The sequence below is a fragment of the Eleutherodactylus coqui genome, chromosome 3, assembly GCF_035609145.1.
Source record: "Eleutherodactylus coqui strain aEleCoq1 chromosome 3, aEleCoq1.hap1, whole genome shotgun sequence".
Classification (NCBI taxonomy): Eukaryota; Metazoa; Chordata; class Amphibia; order Anura; family Eleutherodactylidae; genus Eleutherodactylus; species Eleutherodactylus coqui.
The window spans coordinates 190543501-190561586 of NC_089839.1; the positions used below are offsets into that span (position 1 = coordinate 190543501).

The 18086-nt window shown below is 46.2% G+C and overlaps 1 protein-coding gene across 4 annotated transcripts in view; it reads right to left on the reverse strand.

Annotated features, from left to right (window-relative positions):
* The window catches only part of UBA3 (ubiquitin like modifier activating enzyme 3), a 28934-nt gene extending 15887 nt beyond the window's left edge, over positions 1 to 13047 (reverse strand). The window contains exons 1-6 of one of the 4 annotated variants that reach the window (XM_066596669.1): positions 13000 to 13047; positions 12855 to 12893; positions 4710 to 4830; positions 3225 to 3305; positions 2048 to 2130; positions 112 to 192 (exon numbers count right to left, since the gene is read on the reverse strand). In XM_066596669.1, coding sequence (XP_066452766.1) covers positions 112 to 192; positions 2048 to 2130; positions 3225 to 3305; positions 4710 to 4830; positions 12855 to 12893; positions 13000 to 13019 — 425 coding nt within the window. In that variant the 5' untranslated portion in view covers positions 13020 to 13047. Of the gene's footprint in view, positions 1 to 111; positions 193 to 2047; positions 2131 to 3224; positions 3306 to 4709; positions 4831 to 7539; positions 10481 to 12817; positions 12894 to 12999 lie in introns of those variants that run through there. The other 3 variants (XM_066596671.1, XM_066596670.1, XM_066596672.1) reach the window with 3 other exon arrangements.
* Positions 13048 to 18086: the final 5039 nt, after the last annotated feature.

Genomic DNA, 18086 nt, shown 5'->3' on the forward strand with positions numbered 1-18086 from the left:
GCTAATCACAGGGCATCCCTTTGCTGGGACTGTAGATGACCACCCAATCTGTGGGGGGAACCCAACAAGTGTACTGTATAGAATAATAGGATTGATGACTGGAAAGGATACGGTGTGACACAACAGTCAGGTATTCTGTTGTTTATAAAATCAGCCGCCACCTCGGCTTTAGGTCTTCCAACATCCTTAGGCCTGAAAAGCAGAATTAAAACACATACATAATGTTAGCACCAGAATAGATGGTTTGATAAAGGTTTCGATACTCGTCTCAAACCAACCTACACTGACTGGCCACTTCATTAGAGCCCCAGAGCCTCTCAAAATGATAGAGGTGGAGTAAGCTACTACATGGGGTCTCTAATGAACTAACCATCTAGTGTATATACAGATTTATTTGTTATAACCAGAAAAGAAAGGATTTATTAGGTCTTGGGGATTTTTCCCTTTTATAAAGGGTGAAAATGCACTTTAAATGGGGATGTCTCATAATGGAAACCCCTGTCCATATGACTTATAAGGGCTGCCATAAAGAGTCTTAAACTGTGAGCTCCCCTTAAATGAGCCATATTAGAGAGCCCTGACCATAGTGAATGCACCTTGTACATGTAATACAAGGTCAGCCATTTGGATGATTGATATGCAATACCTTCCAGCAATAACATCTGATCCCTGAGGCAGCTGCATTTAGAGAAGGGGCTGTTTAGCGAGACATCTCTCATACCCCACACTAAGGCCGGTAACACTACCATATTTTGACCCCTGTTTTGTGACTAGTATGGAAGCGCGTCCTGTCCCGACTGCGGGTCTCCTGACCTGAGCATCATAGGAATGGAGGATGCTCAGAGTTCAGGTCAGAAGATCTGTGATCAGGCCAGGATGCACTTGTCATAAACATTACAGTCATAAACCGGGGGCTGAAATACAGTAGTGTGCCACCGGCCTGAGGTTGTATTCACAGGGGCGATTCTCCCAGGCAAGTTCTATCCAATTCTGAGAAGAACAGAACTTGCACAGTAAAAGAACCTATTCATTTGAATAGGTTAATTCATACAAGTGATTTCTCTCAAGTATCATTAAGGGACACAGCTAAAGACCGTGGGTATAGCTACTGCCACTAGTAGTCAAAAGTGTTAGCCTCTACTACCCTCCTGCAGACCGGCACTTCTCAGTGCTGGATGATTCAGCGATCTGTGCCCCCCACCTCAGGCCACGTGATGGTGGCTGGTTACGGCACGGCAGGTAGTACCAGCTGGGCAGTGGCTGGATACCATGGGGCTGCATGTGGTCGGGGGTGCAGCATTTTGTGTTCCACATGCGTTGCATGGGTGCTCCCACCCCCACCCCCCCTTTCCTATACTGTCTTCTTACAACAAAGGACGCATTTCTTCCATGGCCGCCCGCTGACTAGGGTCCAAAACTTTAGCCCCACGGCTTCAGGCCTACTTTGGCCACTCTCCCGGGGCGTGTCCTAGCGCCATTTCCTCCAATCACAGCGCTCAGTTGGGAGAACTTCCTGCTTCTCTCCTCTTGTCGCTATTCAGCAAAGACCGTCCTCATCCTCTTTAGCCTTCTTCCTCAACTTGTTCTCAAGCACGGTTGCTGGGACCTGTGGTGCCTCGCGTGGTCTCCAAGCAGCATCACTCTTCATCGAAGAATCAGGACCATTTTATTGTGATCCATTTGTCCATTGCTCCCCAGAACAGCTCTGGCTTGGACAAGCTCTGTCTGACGACTAGTTCCCTTGTTATTTTAATCCTCCTCCAGTTTTTTTCGCAGTAGTAGGGTGCGACAGTTTTTATACAAAATAACGGTCTGCGGCATTCTAGTTCCATGTTCAACAACAGAGTGAAAGATTCCAGACTTACTTGCATGCGCGTGAAAAACTGATGCAAATTGTGTGTTTTTAGCACCAAAAGGCATCGCATATGCAGAAAAGAGCTGTGAAAGTGCATGTAAAAGGGTCAGTTTTTCACTGATCTACATTACACTCGCCCATGTGAATACAGCCTAAGGAACATAATAAGAAGAGCAGGACAGCATCACTTACCGGAATAAGAACTGTCTATTTAAATTAGAGACATCTATAGTGTCCATATCGATGACGTGGATCTGCCGAAACCCTGACAGAGCCTGATGAGGAGAGAGAAATCCATAACTGATATAAAAGGCAATAGTCATGGTGCAGTGTCAACTCTTCCAATACTTTAGTCCACAGAGTAGAGACGTACGGGGCTCTAATAGTCCATTACAGAAACCGGTACTGATGCATTCTGTACTAACCGTCATTACTACAACACCCATTTCCATCCAATCTTACCATTATTTCTTCCAGTGTATATCTAAGAAAGCTGAGCTTATGCCCTCTAATACATTTACCATAGTAATCCCTGAAGCCATTTTGTATTGACACATACAATGCAGCCTACAGAAAAGACATATGGAATTTGATTTCACTCTGGCTTCTCTAGTTGTTGCAGGTAATATTCAGCTGTGCTCTTCACCCAAGTTCTGTGCCTCTTCGGCCATCTTCGCTGCCTAACTGTTCCTCTTGGCAGCTGAAAACAGAAGCATAGCTGTCTATAAACCTCTATGAGCCTGTCTTCAGCTGCTGGAAGGAGCCAGCAAGCAACCAAGACCGCAACCGGATGAGCACTGCAGCCCCCTTGTTCTAGCGATCAGCGGCGGGGCCCCACTGATCAAAACTTTTGACCTGTCATTCAGACATGTGAAAAGTTTGTAAAAAGTGCAGTTACTCTTTAACTGTTAAGTTAATGTTTGCCCCATTTGTGCGTGTAGTCTTCCTATACAAAGAGCCAATCTGTGTAGTCCAAACCAGTTGACTAAACTAACGTCTATTGTAAAGGTACCTGAACATGGAGCAACTATCGTTCAGATAATCACTGAGAACAATGTACAAACGACAGTCATTAATTTGCTTTTACACCGACCACTTGTGGTTCATTACTTGCTTGCCAAGATATTGTTATTAGAAAGGATCTCAATGCAAATTTGTATGCAAGTTGAATAACCACAACTTCACACCAGACGACCCTTGATCAATCAGCCACTGTTTTTCCGGTAAGCTAAAATGAAATGATGGCGAGTATGCTTGCACTAAACGACTATCATTTGAATTTGATCTTTCCAGTGATTATTTGGCCCACAGCTGTCCTGTTTAAAGGTACCTTAAGAGAACATCACGCAGAACATAAAATAAAAGTTACCAGATTTTTGAGAAGTTCGCACCCCAATCCGCCAGCACCGACGACCAGGATTTTACAGGTTTCTAAGAGAAACTGCAGAGACTGGAAGGAGAGAAACCGATCAGTACCAACATGGCAAGATATCAAATTTATGTTCTATATCCAGGGCAGCTATACGCTATAGTGGTGCCATCAGCATGCAATGTTATCAGGACAAACTCAAATGGCTCATATTACAGATGACATCACATCTATGTGCATCACTTTTCCATGTGACCACCCGGGATCTCTAAATATTCTACTGATTTATTAATTAAAACTATTTGCAAAGGTGCTTTGGTGGAGCAAAACAACAATGCAAAAGTGTAAATACCAATATGCCTGTCCATCCCTGGGAGCACAGCTTTCTCCAATGTACAGTATATAGATTTTAGACTGAACGGCCACTTGACTTGAGACCCCCATCTAGTGGCGCGTTGGACCTCCTTTGGCCTTCAGAACCACAGCAATTTATTGTGACGTAGATGCCACTAGGTGATGAAATAGTTTTGCAGGAATATCGGCCCCTGCGGACAGGAAGCTTCTTCTAGTTGCCGCAGATTAGCTGGAGGTACGGACATGTTCTGACCAGCTGGCAGGAATGGGTCATCAATTCAAGCTGCTTGTGCCACATTCTGACTTCCTATCAGCAGGGTGCAACAGAAATCTGGATTCACCTGACCAGGAGATGTTTTTCCGCTGCTCAGTGATACAAGTTTTCAGCTCTTTCGCACCCTGGAGTCTCGTCTTACAGTTTCTCTTACACAATGGCGCTGGGAGCGGTCGTCTGCTCTTATAGCCATCCATGCTAAGAAATGATCAGTTGTGTGTTGGGACACGTTCGTTGGAGTTTGTTGGTTTCCTTGACTGTGCATTGCCTGTTCATCAGAACGATTTCCGACATCCTTCTCTGACCCCTTTTTAGCGACAAGTTGTTTCTATCAACAGGATCCCCTTTTGCTGGATGTTTTCCTCGATCCCACCATTCTCTGTATACTCGTCTCCACACTGTTGCATGATAAGACCCCACGCGGTTGGCAGTGAAATCCTGGCCCCGGCTAGTCCAACACTGATGGCCAGGCCTCATTGGAAGTCGCACCGATCGCTGGATTTTCCCATCTAATCTGGATTCACACTGAAACTGATCCACGGAAAACTTGTCACCTGACTTTATGCTGCACTCCGGGGGTCACGGGGCTAATTTCCAAATAGGAAAGCTCCAATCGTGAAAGGTTTAGGGTCTCTAATAAAGAGGTCGTTCAGAATGTGTATAACATATAATTATTTCTTTCTCCCCCCCCCCCCCCCCCCCACAGGTTACATACGTTACCTTCCAGCTGCCATCTTGCATTGCTGATTACTACACAACAGACAGAACCAAACTTATCACAAGACACGGAGCAATAAGTCTTATTCTACATCAGTTCCAAAGCTACAAACACATGAATGTAAAGACGGGGTTCTCACTTCGTTGCTTGGTTCGAACTCGGGGTGTGTGAAAGGTCCTGATCGCTCGAGGAACTTCTTAACATGGTTCCAGCGACCTTCCCAGTCTCCAATGTCCCCACACCCAATATCCACAGCCATTCTGCATAGAACACAGTACATTTCACTGACAGTTATTCTGCATAGACATGAACATTACATCAGAGCTGCTGGGGCCGCGACCACAACCACCACATACACGAGTCCTGGGGTAAGAGAGGCGCGCACTTACCTACCGCTGGGCGAGAGCCAAGCCGGAGAAGGGAAATTCAAGAACGTACTGATGGCAAGGTGATCGGTAAATATTTACCCTTTAAATGCTGCTATATGGCTACTTAAAGGGTTTTTACTGGGGCTACAAAAAATTTGGGGCAACGAATGGTCAAAAATAAAGAAATATGGCACTCTTACCTCCTTAAGTGGCCTCCATCCAGTGCAAGAGCTCCAATCCCTCAAGCAGCTGTGGTGGTCATGTTCTGTTCCTTGTGCACCTGGCCACTTAGCCAATACCAGGCATCAGAAGTGATTTTGCCATGAATGGCACATCAGTGCTGAAGCCTGCGATTGGCTGAGTGGTCACATGCACAAGGAACAGAACATGACCGTCCCAGCTTCTTCTAGGATTGAAGCAGAGGAACGGGGGCTCCTGTGCTGGACGGTGGGGCCACTTAACCCTTTGAGAACGAAGGGACTCAAAATTCAATTGAATCTGTTATGGTCCTGAAAGGGTTAAAGGGGTTGTCAAGTTAGGATAGGCCATCAATGATAGATCTATAGGGTTTACTTATAGGACCCCTGATCAGCTGTTTGCTAGGCCAGTGTGCTTGTGCACTGAACTGATTTCTGCCGACAGCAGGCAGCTCCGTTCCCACTGCAATGGCCAGGCTTGGTATTACATTCATGGTTCCCATTGATGTGAAAAAATAATCACTGAAAATGGTCATTATACTCACTGATACAGGAGGCCAATATGTGCACCACCTCAGCATGCCGGCAGCTAAATGCCACATTGATGTGAATGGCCTGTAATACCAAGCCTGGCCACTACAGTGAGAACAGAGCTGTTTGTATTCTACAGAAATCAGATCAGTACATGAACAAACTAGCCTAATAAACAGCTAATCAGCATGGGTCTTGAAAAGCAGACCTTCGTATATAAACTACGATGACCTATACTAAAGGGCAGGCTATCAGTAATTTACAACTGCACTACACGTTTAAGGAGTAAAGTATGACATAGGCCACCATTCTAATTTTGTTTCAGCTACAGAAAAAGTAAAAAAAAGTATTTTGACCGCTGACCTCTTACCAATCACTAGAACGTGGGGTCCAAACCCCAATCACAGTGAAGTTTGAATGGAGCAGCAGTTGAGTCTGAGTGATGCCGCTCCATTTGGCTTGTTTCTGTCAGTCTCATCAGCACCGCTCATGCTTGACCACTTCTCCGTTCAAACTCCTCCTCGCTGCGGCCATGGAGTGAGCAGTAATGGCGGCTTGAGACTCATTTCCAAAATATTAGACACCATGATTTAATCTTAAAAGGAACAACTACATAAATTGTCATTGTTTGCAAAATTACGTATTACCAGGACAGGAATTTAAAGAGGAGCTGTAATGTTCTCTAGCTCAGTGCGATGAGCAGCATAGCTTTGCAGCCGTGGCCCCACTGACTTTATTGTACCTCTTCTCTTTGTACACCCCCTTCACCCTGCAGGGCCTCCAGTAATTACGGCTCCCAGAGCTTGTAATCAGTCCAATTACGGCTCCTCCACCCACTTGACCGATTACAAGAACCCGGAGCTGAATCTAACAGCAGGTCGGTGCAGGCGAAAGAAGGGGCTGTACAGAGTTACGTTGTGTGATAGAGAGTCAGTGGGGCTGCATCTGCAAAGCTATGCAACCGGCCCCGCTGATCAAAGGACATTACAGGTCCTCTTTAAAGGGGTTGTCCATTAAGCTATTGATAGCCTATCCTTATTACAGGCAATCATTAGTAGTTTGTCTGGGATCCGCCAAACAGGACACCCGCTGATCAGCTGTTCACTGGACCAGCGTGCGCATGCACTAAGCTGATTTCTGCAGGAAGCAGACAGCTCCATTCACACTCCAGTGGCCAGTTTTAGCATTGCAGGTAGAGTTCCTGTTCACTTCAATGGGAACTCTACCTGTAATACCAGGCCTAGCTACTGTAGCAGGGACAGAGCGGTCTGCTTCTAGTGGAAATCAGCGCACTGGCCCAGCAAACAGTCGATTGGAGGGGGTCCTGTGTAGCAGAGTCCGAATGATCTACTATCTAATAGTATACAAAGGGACAACCCCTTTAAAAGAGCCACTCCGGTGATTTGTGTATTCATTCATTATGTAGCTATTCCCCCAGGATATATAAGTGGGCTTGTGTTACCTTGGTTCTTATTTCTTTCTTTCTGTCTGAACCTTCCTGTCCTCTTTTTCCTCAGATGGTCATGTGATCTCAGTTCTGATCAGCTCATATCTACTTGGGGTTATGTGTTCAGTTTCTAGTCCATTTCTCAGTGTTGGTGATGCTATTATACGGACCCTACTACAGAAACTGCCTACAGGACAAAGGCACTCCCGTCACAGTTACTGATGATGATCACACAGCTCCTGTCCCACATTAATAATAGAGGAGATCACAGCTCATTCTCCTGACTCTATACCTATGGTCTCTAGCTTATTTATAATATAGAAGTTAATGATAATTAAACTGATACACTAAACAGCAGGCAGAAAAGGTATAGCCTCAGCTAATGCATCATGGGATAGATGTGAAAGTGAACCCAAAAAGTCTCACCATCAAGTTGGTGCCTGATAAGCATCAGACGGGGCTGCACTACATGGAAGTGGCTGCAATAAATAGAGGAGACGTCCAGAGTGTGACAGGCAATCAGGTGAGGGGGGCAGGGATGGAAAAATGTGTTGTTGGAGTGACCCTTTAAGCTCAAAATAGCCCGTTTTGTTAATGGTTAAGTCATGAAGGAGTAGATTCACGTTTATTACATTTATACATCAGAGACAAATGTACAGGGAGATTTATCACAACTGAAGGAGAAAAAGTGAATGAGTTTCCTATAGCAACCAGATTCCACATAACTCTTACTGCCAAAGCAATTCCTCAGGGTCTCCTCATGGCACCCTCTTCATAGGGCATATGGACATCAAAGAGGGGGATATACCCAAATGCAATGCATGTGATTTTTGACGTGGATCTGCACCAAAATCTACTGCGGATTTTCTGCACTGTGTGAACACATACCTTTAAGAGGCCGTTTTAGAAGGAAAATCAGCTACGCAACTGGTTGCTACAGGAAACGTCTTCACCTTTAGTTTTCCAATTGATCACTATTTGCAGGATAATACAGTCTTATATTGAGGGGAACAAAACCGGCATGCAGAGGGAACCCCCTTATAAAGTATCATACTAAACAAGAACAGCAACAGAAAAATAATACAATCTCCAACATAAACGGGTCTGCCCACCAATAACCTCTATGCTGGTGTCTACGGATGTACTAAAGTCCTTTGGGGTACAGACCCATAATACGGCAGCCACTGGGGGGGGTCTCATGGGTCCTATCTCACTATATGATGAAGGTATTTAAGGTTCCTAGTAGAAGATACACCCTTTTACTATGGAGGGACAGAGAGGGCCTATGGGTCAGCCCTATTGATCCTTCCTGAGGCCATAATGTGGAAGACCTGAAGGCACTACTATTCCTATCCACTACTGACAGCCGCACTCCATAGACGTCCTGCGCATAATTCAAAGCCGCAGCATGTCAATTTTATCGCTGTTTCCGCAGCGGCCTCTTGCCTCTCTATGTGGAGAGATGGCCGCAGCGGTATACAGGCGGAAAAGCAGATTCAAAACCTGCGCCAAGCGGCACCGGTTCTGATGCCGCCCTTCCGCTGTATAAATCTCGCAGAATTTCCGTGTGGTCTACAGACATTTTGCGGGATTTACGCCCCATGTGACCGCAGCCTTATAGTTGCAGGCATAGCGGTCATTGATTTCACTGAGAGCTGCACCTGCAATTACGAGCGCCGGCCACTACACAGGTCGGAGCAGCAGCTTCCGCTCAGACCCTGATGTATCCTGGCACCGACAGCAGGCGCCATCTGGACAACACATTAAAGGAAGACCAACCAAATGCAGTTTCCTATTATATAAGCGCTGCTCCACCAATGGTAAACCTTCCCTGTACATCGCATCCTCTAGCCACACCCCTTTGTTAGGAGAAATCAATAAATAGTGTCAGTCTCCCGATGGTTTCCACATTGTCTTTGTGCTTTAGGTATACGTCAGGGTGCATTCACACAGGAGACAATTGTGCGAGTTTTGTGCGTTGTGAAACGCACAAAAATCCAACCTATTATGTTCAATGGGTGTAATTACACGGGCGAGCTCTCTCTCGTAGCGATGCCGCTAGGCGGGAGAAAAAAAATAAAATTCGCAGCACGTCCCACGAGAATAGAACATACGGATGTGCGGTCTCCAACACATCGCATACCGCACATACAGGGTGTCCGTCTGCGGTTCGATTCGAGTCTCGCCTAAGAATGTCGGAGGCAACCCACTGTCGCCCATGTGAATGCACCCTCAGCATCGATTTTTTCAATGTTTTTGCGCCATTTTATTTGTATTGTACTTCTCAGGGAGAATCCTAGGCTTTGTTCTGTGTATTTGGGGTGTTGGCACAGGATGCGTATGCCAAAACTTTTGACAGAGTTACATGGCTCCCACCAATCACCAATATTAAACGGTGTTAAGCTGAGCACTACACCAGAGCGGCTCACAAGCTAAATAGAAAGCCTATGAGTACTTACACAACTGGCCTATCACAGCGGAAGAGGCATGGGGCTCATCTGAGAGTTTCCGCCCCTATGTTTTATTGATCGTTGTGGTCTCAGGACCCAGCTACCCACCGAACAAAACTTCTAAAAGTTTTCTAAGAGTTTAACTACACATCAAAGTAATTTAAAAGGGGTTGACCATAGATAGAAAAACCATGGCCACTTACTTCCAAACACAGCGCCTCCCCTGTCCATGGGGCTGTGTGTGGAATTACAGCTCAGCTGCATTGAAGTGAATGGAAGCTGAACTGCAATACCTGATGCCAACAGATAAGGGTGGCGCTGTGTTTGAAAGAAAGCAGCCATGCTTTTCTAACCATGAACGACCCCTTTAACACACGCTGAAAAAAATTATATCCACACCACATTCTGCATGCCAAGTGTGGGGCAGATTTGCTAAAGGCAAAATCCATAATTTTCGGATCTGCAGATTTGGGTGCAAATTTGTCGTGGTGGATTTTTTGCCATGTGTGTAGACCCCGGTCAGCCCGATGGATGCCGAAAAAGTGCTTTAACATCGGCCACACCGCTATATATATAACAAAGCTCTGCTCACACCTCGGCTCAGGCGCTCTATCAAGATTACATCACAAAAAGCGGAAAATATTGCGCCCCCATGCAGCTCTATTTTTCTAGTGGGATGGTAGGCGCCATGAAAGAAATCCAACGGAACCCAAAATAGTCAATGATGTCCATTAAGCACCTAACCATATGATAGATGAACAGGTCAGAAAAACAAAAATTTTGAAGGCGGTGTGAACAGAGCCCAAGACCATGTAGACGGCTGCTATCCAGTGTAGAAGACTGAGGCCGGCCCACACGAGCGGATTTGAATTGCGTATTACATGCATGATATACATGTGTATAACACGCGGTACAATGCGGAAAAAACAAATACATTGATTTTCGCTGCGTCACTAGCATTTCTTCATTGTGTATAATACGCAAGTAAAAAAAACCCGCAGCATGTTCTGTTTTACCGTGTATTATGTGCGATGGAGCCCTACGGTTCTCTATGGCTGCGCACAAGACGCTGTACATACATTAACATTGCATGCGTGTACTGTTTATACACAATGCTGCTAAGTGACAGAACGGGAAAGCTAATTTAAAAAAAATTACCAGAAAGCCTGTGCATGACCGCGTGCGTGAGATCCGCCGCCATATGCAGGTCCACACCGCGGTAAAACGATAATCCAGTTTTCTGCATGGGGGACGGAACCGGCAGCAGCTTCACAAAATGCAATGTGAAAGTAGCCTAAGGGCGCCTTCACACTTACGATATCGCTATGCGTTTTTAACATTAGAAAGTCCTATTGACATTTGCGTAAAAAAAACGCATCCATATCGCAAGCGTGAGGTCACCCTAACTTTAGTTTCCACTTTTTATCCATTTTTAAATTAGTTTATGGAATTGTAGACGAAACCGCTAAAAACGTAAAACCCAACACAGATGTGAACAGAATGTACATTGGTCATCTAAGCAAGGGGTTAAAGGGGCAGTACCAAATATACTTTTAGCCCCCATCCATAGGATAGGGGATACAAGTCTTATCCCCGCTGAGTCCCAACCGATCCTGGGGTCCCAGATCCCCCTTACTGCACCCCTGCCAGTGAAGAGATTGAGTGGGGCTCACACGTCCGTAAGGCCGGCAGAGGATCCCAGCTGTGAGCCCGGCCGTAGCCCTGCGTATGGCGGTGAAATTGTACTTCTGCGTACTCCTGCGGGCAGTTATGTGCAATACACTTTTTTGTTTGTTAATATTTCTGTCGCTTAGCAACGAGGCGGATACCCAATATAGTTGTGTATGGGCCATGGATATATCTGCGACGATAGAGAACAATCACCTCTATGTCGTGGATATCCGCGGTAATACAGAAGATGCTGCGCAATTCGGACCCACTAATGTGAGTGGAACTGTGTCATTCAACGCATCTGACTGAACCGCAGATCAAATGTTCGCGGGAATCCGCAATTCAAATCCAGATGCGTGACACCGGCCTGAAGGGGCTGAGCTACTATACCAGAGACGTATAGCGCCGGGCCTGGTGTGCAGTGAAGAGGCCTTGCCCTCACCCCAGCCTCTCCAAAAAGCTGACTGTGGGCGGTCCCAACCAACTGGATATTGATGACCCATCCTGAGGGCTTGTTGCCGCAGGCGCGTGCATTACATAGGGTTTTCCCGCCATGGGAGGCGGCGGTGAGCTGCATATGTCAGCAATAGTGCACTGCGCACGACTGCTTATCTCACGCACCCAGTCATGTGCCGTGTGACTTTTTTCTTTACCCCCCCCCCCCCCGCTCTGTCTCATAGCAGCGTTGTGCTGTAACGCGTATTATGCGGTGAAATAGAGCATGCCGCCATCTTTTTCACACGTGTATTACACGAAATGTATATAGGCTAATGTGATCAGATCAAGGGAAAAAAAAACAATGTACTTTCCCTGACTCCATTCTCCGTGTAATACGCAGGCATGCGGAATACGCTGCGAAATCCCGCTTGTGGCGGTGAGCCCTGGGGGCCGTTTACAGCAATAGATTAGCGTTTCAACGAGCGAATGACATCAGACTTACGCCGGGCTGACACGAGCGGACCGGATTCCGGCTGAGCCCGGCCGCTGACCCTACGTACATCCCTTACTAGTACTGCGAATGACGCAGAGGCTCGCCGGCGGTAACGCGCACTACAGTTTTTCATATTTCCAGCGCCGTCACTTAGCGGGGACTTGAGTATCCGCAGTCCGTACGCAAGGTTAACCGTGTATGGGCTACAGGTCTACAGCAACGGAGGCCGTAGGCGTGGGTTCCGCGATGAAATAGAGCACCCTGTTATTTTTTTGTGGAACACGCAGTTCGTATCCACAAGTGTGAAGGAAAATTTGAAAACGCACGGCTTTTAGCGGCTGCATTTGATCACAGAAAGTCCGCAATTCAAATCCGGTGTTGTGAGCCCGGCCGCAGGGGCAGATCCATCATTGGGGCGCGTTTAGACCCAAAATGTATCGTTCACTTACGCTCCTTTGAACGTTAACCGCTCCCCCTAAGAGGGCCTTAAAGGAGAAGTCAGCAATATCAGAGTCTCAGAAATCCCTTTAATGCAAAAAAAAAAAAGTAAACGTCTGCTAATGAGCTGTAAGATAATGAACATGCCCCACTGATTGCCTAGGCCCCGCCCACAGCTATGGTTTCCTGTATAGAAGGTTTTTCGGTCTCAAACCTGTCCAGTCTATCACCTCCCCTGTGCCAGCACTAACTTGTCAGACAGCTCTTCTATCCGCCTTCTTTTCTTCTCCCTAAAAGAGAGAGAGAGAATAAAAGAAGGGTGTGGAGGGAGCCCTCCTGCCTGAGACACAGAGGGGAGCGGGAGAAGGGATGCGGACCGCGGACACAGATACTCACGGCTCTACAGCATCCGCCATGTTTGCCTCAGCTTTCTCTTCCCACAATGTACCGTCACGGAGGGGGCGTGGCCAGTGGAGACAGGCCATAAGACTCTGCAGAGCGGCTCCCTTCACACGCCGAGTTTTTTTTTTCAATAACTTTATTAGTAACGGGACATAGACACTATCGTAGCCGGTTTCTACTATCGTAGTTTTAGTTGAACTGGCTGTAAAGTCTCATGTGGAATAATTGCTTATAGTAAGCAACCTGCTGGAAAAATGTACAAATGAGGAAGATTTATCATTCTAGTGCCAAGAGGAGTGAAGCGGCCAATCAGCTTCCAGCTTTCATTTCTCAGTAGCGCATTTGAAAATGAAAGAAGCAATTTGATTGGTTGCTTTGGCCAACTGCTTCACTTTTCCTTGGGAGGATATATCTAAATTAATGCAAGAGTGTTTACGTTTCAGTAAATAAGGGTCTTTTTTACACAGGACGATTGTCACTCTTGTGCTTTCGCTCAGTGAATGGAAGCGAAGCCGGTTGGAAATCACTTTCAGCCCACCCATCGTCATTCGCAGTAAACAGGCTGTTATACAAGGCTGACCAGCGCTTGATTTTTATGCCTCCACAAATTGTACAGTAAACAATAAACTAACGGATTATCGTTTGTGGCAGCGTTTATACTGAAGGACAAGAATCTAAACGATAATTGCATCGTGTAAAAGGGCCCTAACTGCCAGCCACAGTGCCCCCATACCAGTAAGGCTGGGTTCACACGGGATGGAATTGCTGCGGAATTTCCATGCGAATTGTCCGCACGGAAATTCCACACGTGGCTACTAATCACGGGATTAACCAACAAAGTGGATGCTGCGGCCAAGCCATGCGGAAACGGCCATGCGGCGTGGAAAATAAAGCCGCAGCATGTCATTTCTTTTTTTCCGCAGCAACCTCTCTCCTTTCTATGGGGAGAGATGGTCGCAACGGAAATGCAGGCGGCGAAGCCACTTCAAAAACCGCGGCTGCGCTTTTCCCGCGGAATTGTCGCAGGTTTTTAAGTGCAACCAATCCGCGAGAATTCCGCTGGAAATCCGTCCCGTGTGAACCCAGCCTAATAGGATTGCCAATGTAGCCAGCCACAGTGCCCCCATACCAGTAATAGGATTGCCAATGCAGCCAGCCACAATGCCCCCATACCAGAAATAGGATTGCAAATGTAGCCAGTTACAGTGTCCCCATACCAGTAATAGGATTGCCAATGTAGCCAGCCACAGTGCCCCCATACCAGAAATAGCATTGCCAGTGTAGCCAGTTACAGTGCTCCTATACCAGTAATAGGATTGCCAATGTAGCCAGCCACAGTGCCCCCATACCAGTAATTGGATTGCCAATGTAGCCAACCACTGTGCCCCCATACCAATATTAGGATTGCCAGTGTAGCCAGCCACAGTGCCCCCATACTAGAGATAGGATTGTCATAGAACCCACTGAATAAGTACCAGCCACAGTGCCCCCATACCAGTGATAGGATTATAAAAGTACCCACAATATAAGTATCAGTCACAGTGCCCCCATACCAATGATAGAATTATAAAAGTACCCACTATATAAGTATCAACCACAGTGCCCCAATCCCAGTGATAGAATTGTCATAGTACCCGCTGAATAAGAGCTAGCCACAGTGACTACGTAGCAGTATCATAAGATAGCCAAAAACCCCAATGAATAAGTACCAGCCACAACGACCCCATACTAGTGACAGGATTCTAAAAGTACCCACTATATACGTACATGCCACAGTAACCCAACAGCAGTGATAGGATTGTTATAGTACCTACTGAATAAGTAATAATAATCTTCATTTATATAGCGCCAACATATTCCGCAGCGCTTAAGTACCATTCACAGTGCCCCCATGCCAGCGATAGGTTTCTACACGTACCCCCAAATAAATACGAGCCACAGTGCCGCCGCCTGAGTCGTGGTAAATAGAAATGGGACATTTGTGTGATACCACAACTAGATCAGGTACGCAGCTTTTACCATTCCACCACCCTTTCTAATACAACAGAGAGACGAGGCACTTCTCTTACTTGTTTTATTAGATGTTTTGATAGGTGCCACATGTTTTGAAGATGCCTATTAGTACCAAGTAGCAGCTTGTGAGCCGCTGCTGTTTCCTGATTTCTTTCGCTTTGATCTGCCAGTGGGGCTGAGAGCTGAGAACAGCTGAGACAATGTTATCAGCTGTAATCAGCACTCTGCGGACAGAACACAGTGTGTGGTCCTGCTTATCAGCTGTTCTGCTGAATGATGGTTTTCAGGCAGAACTGAAAACTGTCATTAGCAGAAACTGAAAGATAGGCACATTTAGACACAACGATTATCGCTCAAAAGACGGCTTTTGAGCAAATTTTGAGCGATAATCGTTGTGTGTAAATGGGCCTTAAGACTCTCAGCTATTTGTAAGAATGAGGATCTCCTTCTCCCCCATTCACACTCGAAATATGAGGAGACGCATGTTTGAGGGTCATGGACTGTGAGGGTGGTGGTGAGTTCCTCAAGGGATAGTACTCCACAGGATCTCTCTGTGATAGGATGCCCTTCCAAGGACTAGGGTCAGATTGTAATCCCCTTCATCTCTCTTAGGTGACTCCACCTATAGCCCAGTTTGAGGCATAATCCCCGGGTATAAGCGTCCCTCTCCTACTGAAAATTAGGACGCATTGGTTCCATGTTGTAAAACAGTTAGCAAGGTGATGTCTCCAGGATTCCCAGGGTGCAGCAGCTAAGCTAGTTGCAAACAATTGCAAATAAACAGTAGGTTGTAAATCAGCGGACTGGTCAGGTGATGCTGGTCGGGTGATTCACACTACAGTTTTCATCTTTGTAAGGCCTCCCGCACAGGGGTGGGTTGGACCCCCCATGCGGGATTACCACAGCGGAGTTCGCCCCAGTCCCAGCTGGCGACCCCTGCATAGCTGTCCGGTGTCATCTGTCAGTGCTGCCGTTATTCCAGACAGCACTCCGTCGTGCATGCGCAGTACCAGCCGGCGCTCTGCGATGACGCGGATCCCGCAATACTTCAGCAGTGCTCCACTGACTTCAATGGAAGCCGACCATGCGTAGCCCGCACAAAATCGCAGCATGCTGCGATTTCTCAACCACGAGCAGGAAATCGCAATCGATTTTCACCTGTGGGCAGGAAATTGCAGATTGTCATAGCATGCTATGGGCTGGATTTGCTGCGGAATCCAACTCTGGATTTGGCAATGCAAATCCGTCCGTCTGCAGGAGGCCTAACACAGACAAGGATGGGGCTAGACCTATCTTTTTCAAATTAAAATTTTGCATGAAAAAAACGCGTTTGTCTGAACGAATCGATTGAAGTCGTTTTCATTCCTGTTTTGGTATGTTGCCGTGGGAACAGCAAAATGGAAAGAAATTGTTTCCGCTTTCAAACCCACAGAAATGTATTGAAGGGGAAGGTCTTCATTTTCAATTCATCTGCATTCCATTTTTTATACTGGATCAGAAGCGCTCAAGTTCGATAAAGGCCTTTTGAGGCCAAAATGTCACTTTTAGAACATGGAGGAATAAAGATTTGGAAGGATTTTATTTTGCACCAAAACTATGCTGCCAGTGAATCTTCTTTATTTGCGGTATTGATCTAGAATTGTGGTTTAGAATTCTGCAGTGGCGGTGCATTAATCTTGCCTACCCTGGACTGGCTACTACAGAGTGCTGTTAGTAAATCTATTATCTATTTGTACAGGACTCCTGACCAACGGTATAATGACCTGAACTAAAAGACCTTGGTAGGAAAGCACAAAACAAGAATAGTGATGCCCATTTTAATCATACTGTGTTGTCTCCTAGGCACACTCTAAAGGCCCATTTACACACAAAGATAATCATTCAAAAGATTGAAAGATCAATGATTGTTTTGCATAAAGTACTAATAGGCACTAATTGCTATTAGTATTTTATCAGCTTCATTTGCATACAAATGAGCTTCAGGGAGCTGTTGCAGAAGTCAGCAGGAGGTCTGAGCTCCGTAATTAGCTCCATTGTTCCACATGGAAAATTAAGCACCATGGACAGCAGACACAGTGTGTGGTCCTGCTCATTAGCTGTTCTGCCTAAGGATGGTTTTCAAGAAGAACTGAAAACCATCGTTTGGCAGAAACTGAAAGATGGGCACATTTAGACCCCATTTACACTGACAGATGATCGCTCAATAGTCGCCCAAATGACAGTTTGAGTGACATTTTTGAGCAATCATCTTTGCATACTCTATAGTAGCTAACTTAACTACTAAAGAGCTATGCAGGCGAAGTGTGACACAGCCACTTTTACTCGGCGAACAATACAGCTGTTCTGCATAAGCAAACAGCTATATTGTTCTCTGCGATTACAGCTCTCATCCCGCTTTGAACTACCATTGGGACATAGGCTGTAAGAATATTATCAGCTCTACCAACTCTGCACTGCTGATAAGAGTTCATCGCTCAATTCAAGAAAGCTAGAATTGAACGATGAAAGACTCATGCTCGAAAACTGCACGATGTCTGTGCAATTAAACCCAACGATTCTCACTCAAAAGACGGCTGAGTTTTGAGCAAAAATCATTGGGTCTAAATGGGCCTTTAGTGGTGACCCTATGCCAGTGATGGCAAACCTTTTAGAGCCCGAGTGCCCAAACTGCAACCCAAAACCCACATATTTACTGCAAAGTGCCAACATGTCAGGGGGCGGGGCTTATCACGACGTACGATTTTACCCCAGTAGTTCTAGAAGGGACAGGGCTGTTTCAAAATAGACAGGGTGCAGATTTTGACTGCTTTTTGGATGCGGAAATACTGCAGAATGTTCTCAGCAGAACTTTCTGTGGAAAATTCTGCAGCATTTCCGAATCCAAAAAGCAGTCAAAATCTGCACCCTGTCTATTTTGAAACAGCTCTGCCCATTTCCGCCACATGTAAACATACCCTAGCGGTAATAGTGACCGCCCCAGCGATAATAGTGACCCCCACCACCGACCCCAGCAGTAATAGTGACCCCCCCAATGGTAAAAGTGACCCCCACCACTGACCCCAGCGATA